Source organism: Antrostomus carolinensis, unplaced genomic scaffold (assembly GCF_000700745.2).
Source record: "Antrostomus carolinensis isolate BGI_N321 unplaced genomic scaffold, ASM70074v2 scaffold17964, whole genome shotgun sequence".
Lineage (NCBI taxonomy): Eukaryota > Metazoa > Chordata > Aves > Caprimulgiformes > Caprimulgidae > Antrostomus > Antrostomus carolinensis.
This window is the reverse complement of record NW_010310291.1, coordinates 170,278-177,650: the sequence shown is the minus strand read 5'-3', so window position 1 is coordinate 177,650 and position 7,373 is coordinate 170,278. Positions and strand designations below refer to the sequence as shown.

Below are 7,373 nucleotides of genomic sequence, written 5' to 3'. Positions count from 1 at the left end.
GGCGGGGGGGGGTGGGAAGGAGGAAAGTGAATGAGCGCTCAAGAAGGACAAAGAGGGAGGGGAGAGAAAGGGAGTTACCACCGCCTTGGCACCGCTTTTCCTTTCAAACCTCTGTGTAATGATACTGTTTGCAGTGATGCTCAGACAGCGAGCACCTGCTGCTCTGTAATGATTCAGCCTCTTTCAGCCGCCGCTGTAACACGACAGGATGCTGCTGCTACTGTCACTGCTGCCGCTGCCGCTGTTGTTACAGATTTTGCTTTTGCTCCTTCTACCGCTTGACAATTGTTTTCCTCGTCTAAGCAGATACCAGCCTCAGATGCTCAAGGTGAGAGTCTTGCCTTTTGCTTTGGGCTATTGGTTCACTTAATTCTTCAGTTTGTTCTGTGTCCGTGGTTTTCTTTTTCTCTCATCCTCCTCCCCCCGTTTTGTTTTTGTTTGTGCTTGCTTTTGGGAGGATGTTTCTTCCCTCCTGCAGAAGAGCTGGAATTGCTTGAGAGGTGTTTAAGGAATTATAAAAGTGGCCAGCAAACAGGAGCTCAGTAACTGCAAAGCTGCTCTTGCTTCAGAGAGGCAGAGAGAGTGACAGAGGGCTCGAGGGCATGGGGGAATGGGGGGGATCCTCATTTTTCCTCTGTGTTACTCCACTCCCAGTTTGGATGATGTTGCTGAGCTCGGACCTTTTGTTGACTCCCACTCTGTGATTTTTGCAGAGCGCTGTGACTGTTACTACTACCATCTCTTTTTGTCTGTGTCTCACAGTAATGGACTGTGATAGAGTTAAGGCCTTTTGGAGGTGAGCTGTTTGAGAGCTGATGCTTAAACATGTCTGAAGTAGCTGCCGACACTTTCCCCAGCCCCTCAGGTCAGCTGAGCCCTGATGTGTCCCTTGACGGGCTCCCGGCTGAGGAGAACATGCCGGGGACCCAAAGAGAGGACAGGAGGGTCCAGGGGATAGCAGGCCTTGCCGCGACCTGCTGTGTGTGCCTGGAGGCAGAGCGACTGAAGGGCTGCCTCAACTCTGAAAAGATCTGCATCGCCCCTATCCTGGCTTGCCTGCTCAGCCTTTGCCTCTGCATTGCTGGCCTCAAGTGGGTCTTTGTGGACAAGATTTTTGAGTATGACTCTCCTACTCACCTTGACCCTGGGAGGATAGGACAAGACCCAAAGAGCGCTGTGGATCCTACAGCTCTGTCTGCCTGGGTGCCTTCGGAGGTGTATACCTCACCCTTCCCCGTACCTAGCCCCGAGAGCAAGGCTGACGTGACAGTGCAAACTGACAGCTCGCTCGTGCCCTCCAAACCGTTCCTCCAGCCTTCTCTGTATAACCGCATCCTAGATGTTGGGTTGTTATCCTCTGCTGCACCTTCGCTGTCACCACCCGCCCTGGAGCCTACCACAGCATCTCAGGCGCAAGCAACAGAAACCAATCTCCAAGCTGCTCCAAAACTTTGTAAGTAGAAGCTATGTGTTTCTTTATTTTCCCTTCCACCAAAAAAAAAAAAAGGCACTTCACTGTTCTGCAGCTGTCCTCAAGGAGGACACGTGATTGGCATGCAAAGCTTAAATGTGCTAAGACAGGTATAGCGTGGGTTACCTTCTGAGGAGAGCACTTAGGGGCCTCTGAACTTAGTTCTGAGGTGTGCATGGCAATGAAGAGGGCTTCATTTAGGACTTTCTAAAGCACCGGTACCACCCTTTTCTCTGCATCCATTTGCAGGAAAGTACATGATTTACTTATGGGGCTTCTCTGATCACTATTCCACATGGTCTATCAGCGTATTTTTCTTACGGATTTGATTTGCATCCTGTGCTGGCTCTTCCATATGTGTTCATTTTCTTTGCCTTGCCTGCAGAGCACTTCTGCTGCCTCCTTCCTCAAGTCTGTTGCTGGCAAACATCCCTGTCATCTTCCTGAAACAGTCAGAGGGAACAGCGTGGAAGAGCGACAGTGTATTTGAAGCAGTTAGAGACTGGGAATTATTAATTTAGCAGTTAGCTTATGATCTTTCCCTTTCTCTTTAGAGCATAGCACACTTTTCTCTGCATCTTTCCCCTCCTCCAGGAGCTGGTTCTTGTTGAACCTGTGTCTCAGACATTGCCTCAATGACTTTTGTGGGGCATTTCAGGAAAGCATTCTTGCCAATGCAGGAGGGGTCCGTTTCCAAGTAAGTTTTTGCTCATCTGTAAAGCAAAAAATATCCAGGGTGCCTGGATTATTTTCTCTGTAGCAATCATAAAACATCGAAATACCGCATTGCTGAAGTGTAATTTCTTTGACATTCATCATTTTATCCCATCAAATCCAGAGCAATCAAGCCAGCAGTTCCTGAGCTATGTAAAATTGTGCAACTCTAGTAAAAGAGAAGGCTGCGTGCACAGGGCTGAGGTTTGCTTTGGAAAGCTGCAGTGATCAGAATGACCAACTTTGTTCCTTGCAAATTACCTTGCAGGACCGCATCTCATTTATTCTCCCTCATGCCTTCCCTGTAATGCTGCAGGATGGCCACCTTGTAGGTGGTATGTACTGGACCTCATCCTGGAGCCCTGAAATCACCAGATTTCAGGACAGGTGGCAGTTGGATTAGATATAACATGTTGGGCCAACCACTTTGCCCATGAAAATGATCATAACTACAGTGAGATCAGTGGAGGCACTTCCAGCTGAGAGTCAGTCCTGAACAACAATTCCAGAACCACTGCAAGAAAATTTTAAGTATACCTGTAGCAGCCCTGCGGCCTTTTGCTTAGATAATGGGTACTAACCAGCCTTTGGATTAAAAGTAATCTGTCTGATGGAAACAGTCTAATAGGGAAATATTGCTGTGCAGTTAAATGACAGGGGGCTTTGTCTGTGGGAAGTAAGACATTACTTGAATTATTTGGACGCTTAACCACCTTTGCAGTTATGTAGAACTGTATTAAGTGAGGGGGTTTTTTATTGCTGATGCAGATTTTTTTTTTTTTTTTGCGCAAATATTGTAAGTGACATTAAAGATATAACAGCACTTTTTACTTCATAGAGTGATCAGGGACCACCATCCAGTCAAAATGACCTCTTTCATGAGAGAGGGAGAAGCAACCAAAAGCTACTTATCCCAGGACAACCCTCACCCTCTCAAATTTCCATATGGGAGGCAAGCCTTTATCAACAACCAGCTAAATTCATCTCTGAAGTAAATGAAGGGAGAGATGAAAAGAGATTCTTTGGAGCAGTCACTGACAAAAAAACCATTAACTGCATTCAGGTCTGCACATATCTGGGAAATAAATGGTTGTCCAGAAATTAGGTGATTGGGTTAAGTTTGGTTTTTCACTTTTGCCTTAATTTTCTGAAGTGTGTCTTAAAGCATCACAGACTTACAGATAGATACAGACAGAAAGGAGAAAGAGAACTGACAGCAGGTCAAATTTGAGTTGCTCTGAGGAAGGTTGTGTAGATGGTATTTATTCTAGCTGTGGCTCATAGTTCTGACTATGGTAAAGGGTTTCAATTCCCTGCAAAGAAAAATAAGAAAATATATCTGGAAAAGTACACTGCAGAAGGTCTGCCTAAGAATTCAAAGAGACATGAAAATAACTTTTTGGACAGCTCTAAAAGCACTGTCTTGGGGTTTTTGAAACAGCTGCATTTCAAACACATCATTGTATTTTATGTAGAGCAAGATTTGTTGGAGAGGTTGACAGATTGCATCACTGATAACTTTTTTTTTATGAATGCCTTTGACAGCTATAAAATTCTCAGAGAGATGGCTTGGAAAGTAGCATCTGCATATTGGATTGTCCCTTTTTTTGCCTCTCAGTGCCCTTTTTTCCATTTCAGGAAAAGTAAGGTAACTTGTTGCCAGAAAGTGCCTTTTTTGCTGATTTTTTTTTTCCAGTGCAGAAATAAAAAAGAACTGACACATCTCATATTCTGTGGCTGATGTATTGTTTCTGAACCAAGCCCTTCCATGAGTTTCCAAATCCTTTACTCTTCTTCTCCTCTCTTTTCTGTCTTACTCAGCATATTCTCCTTAAAGCTGTATCCTTCAAGGTCATAGTCTGCTGAGAGCTAATTGATTCTTTTTCCTGGAGCCTGGGAGAGAAAGCAGAAGAGAGACAATCCTAGTAATTGTGTCTGGTGCATTTGATTCAAGACTGGTCTCACTCCTATTATTGTACTTTGCCCTTTATCAATACAGAAATAGTCTCTTCCTTTCTGTTTGGTTTCCGTTTTATGTTGTAATACCATTTCTCCTTTGCTGAAACAGAAAGGAAAGGTGAATGTTTTAAAGCATTCACATATTTAGGGAGCTTGTCAATCTTAGCATAATTACAGCAGAGAAGATTTCATTACAAGCGGGATATAATATTACGCATTAACCTACAATCTCCCTCCCTCTGACAAGACATGCGGATTTTAAAAGTGCTAACACAGCTCTGGAGCTAAATTTTATTCCTACACCATCACCTTTAAATAAAATTCTACCCTTTTACCCACGCTGGTAATAGATGCAGTTCTGTAGTACTGTGAAAACGGTGTTTCTGTAATAACTGTGTCTATACATCTGCAAAACAGCCACTCCCCTCTTTACAGGTCTTCTCACTGCCTTCTCTTTCCACCCATGCAGATTTCCCCCAAAACCAACCATCAAGGTCTGTTTGGGGTTGCCTTTCTGCTGACAGCTCTGCCAGAGTGCAGCACTGCTGCGTTTTGTCTCATTGAAGAGGACATCCCTGAGCCCTTGGCTTTGGGATCACATATCTCCTGGCTTGCTGAAGTGCCATGGGGCACACAAGACGCAGGGGAGGAGACAGACCACAGCATGAGGACTTTGGTGGAGGGAGCAGAGCAAAAAGCCCAGCAGAGAGCAGGGCCCAGAGGACGTGTCTCCCTTGCAGTACCTCCATGCTGCTCCTGCGTCCTTTCTTGCTTTTGGCTCTTCTGGCCACCTCGGCCGCTGTGCATTGATGGGCCAGCTGCATACCTTGTGCCATGCTGGTGGCAAGCAGGCGACCAACAGGCATGTCTGCATCTCCCTACCTCTGTGCCCACTGAGTTGTGCTGGCCATGACACGCAGAGGTGGGCGGGTGGATGCAGCATGGGACCACTGGACGTCCTTTGGGAGCAGGCAGGGCTCCCTCCTACCTCACTGATGCTGGCCCTTGCCTGGAAACATGGCAAAGTGAAGAAAGGGCCATGCACTGCTGTCAGGCACCCCTGATGGGGACTGCTTCCTTCTTGTGTTTCTGATTTCTGCTGCCACTTCAGCTATGCTAGGCCAGCATCAGCAAAGGCTGCTGCTTTTTCATCCTCAGTGGAAAAAGTGTTGAAAGAGTTCCTCTGAGGAGTGGTAGTAGTGTTTACCTAGGAAATGGTCTCAGCTCCCATTCAAAGTTATCCAGGCACAGTGGCTGAATTTCTAGTGTCTTTTTAGACCTCGGGATGGAAAAAATTGAAAGAAAAGTAGCCTGTCCGTTGTTTTGGTATCATACTGTAAATATTCCTTGGAATTTTTCTCTGCCTCTTTCACCTCCACTGGTACATTCTCAGCTCTGCGTTTCATTTCCTTTTTCCCTGTGCACAGTGATTTCTGAAGATGTGGTTTACCTCTGTGGCAGGCTGGAGGGAGCCTTTCCCTCTAGTTACAGGTGCTGCAGCCCAGCTGAAGGCTTCATTTTATGGACAGCAAGGGTTTGTTCATAGCAGCTTCCTGCAGTGCTTGTTCTTTTTCTTGAAACAAGCTAAATCTGACCCATGCTGTGCAGTTCAAATCCCCATCACAACGCCATAGGGTTGAGTCCGTGCCTGGCAGCCTCTGAAAGTGTCAAGGTCAGGGACATCTCGGGGAGCCGCAGGGGACTGTACTCACAGGAGGGGAGAGCAGATGATACAGCACAGGCTATATACCAGCTTTTTCTACACTCACTGTTATTATGCAGGGCAGGGCCACAGGGGAGATTGCTTTTTCCCCTAAGCTTGAAGATGCAGGAGGAGAGCACCTTAAAGCAGATGTTGCTCCATTTCTGATACAGTATTGATGGTGTTTAGCTTCAGACACCTGACTTAAGTGCTCACATTAGGAAGCTAGGCGGCCTTCAGCTTCCTATTCAGCATGAAGGAAGAGACCTCCCCCACGTGATTCCCAGCATGAGTTTAGTCAGAGTAACTCTCTTTCTCCAGTGAGTGAGGGAGACTAGCCTTGAAATTCAGTTTCTAAATTAAAAGTCTGCTACACGATATGAAGACTCATTTTGAAAGCCATGACTTTGCTTTGACATGTCCTGTGAATTAACAATGTCTCGTCACAAGGAAGTTAAAATTAATCACGGTTAAGATACCTGAGAAGTTCTGAGCCTTACTCAAGAGCGTACTAAAGAGATGCTGATCTCACTAAGCCCTGGAGACAAAACTAGGCCTCCATTAACAAGCAGCAATAAAGCAAGTGCCACTGTGCTGAGCTAGCCAATCTGTATTTCCCTGAAACACTTTCTGCTGTTTCAAAGGTCATAGTGGTTTACAGATGTATCTACTTGTGGCAGGAACACTCAGACTAAAGTGGGATTGGGACTGATGGGGTGAGATGCATAAGATGCTGCAATTTTTAGGGAGTTCAGGTCCATTAAGCCTTCTAAAGTGATAACCAAGACTTCCTCTCCCCAGCCCAGTTAGTCACAGTGCCTTTAAAATGCCCTCAACAAGCACACAGTTTGTTCAGACAAATTTATTGTTTTGTTTCTTTTTGTATCTCTACCATCTTCCTTTTTAGTATTCATTCCTTACATAGAAACAGTTCTTCTATTTAATGTGCAGAGAACTGAACTGATCGGTCCTGCGTTTCTCTCTGTTGGACAAGCACCCCAAATTCATGGCTGTCAAAACTACCTCATGGGTGTAGTTTTTCTTTCGTGCACCATGCATCATGCACAGAACATGATGAAGAAAAAGCAGTATTTTCTGAAGTATTTTTCATAACAGTCTAAATTCCTCAGTGCAGAATAATAGTCTGCACTTGTATTTCTTCTTAAAAGCTTCATTTTACTTTGTAAACTTCACTGAGAAAAAGTTATGTATTCATGCTACATGGAACTTCTCCATGGTCTCCCTCCTCATTTATATACATCTGCATGTGTCAATATAGAAAATACAATAGGTATATGGAGTATTTGGCCATTGTTTCTTTATTAAAAATGACATTTGGAACTGTACTGCATCATAAGTTTCTAAGCAAAACTGACTAAAAATTGATGTCATAACAAAACCCAGGCTTTGTATTTCCACTGCAGGGGACTGAAATTATCATTCTTCAGTATCTATTGTACTTTTTAAGTGAAATGTTTCATTTCCTATTCATGCACTGCAAATAAACATGCGCACACACAGCAGCCC

The 7,373-nt window shown here is 44.9% G+C and overlaps 1 protein-coding gene across 3 annotated transcripts in view; it reads left to right on the top strand.

Moving 5' to 3' along the window:
* The first annotated feature begins 206 nt into the window (after positions 1-206).
* NRG1 (neuregulin 1) overlaps positions 207-7,373 on the top strand; it is a 101,728-nt gene continuing 94,561 nt past the window's right edge. For 2 of the 3 annotated variants that reach the window (XM_010166377.2, XM_010166376.2), the window contains exon 1: positions 207-1,453. In XM_010166377.2, the coding sequence (XP_010164679.1) occupies positions 826-1,453 (628 nt within the window). In that variant the 5' untranslated portion in view covers positions 207-825. The remainder of the gene's footprint in view (positions 1,454-7,373) is intronic. The other variant, XM_029084595.1, reaches the window with a different exon arrangement.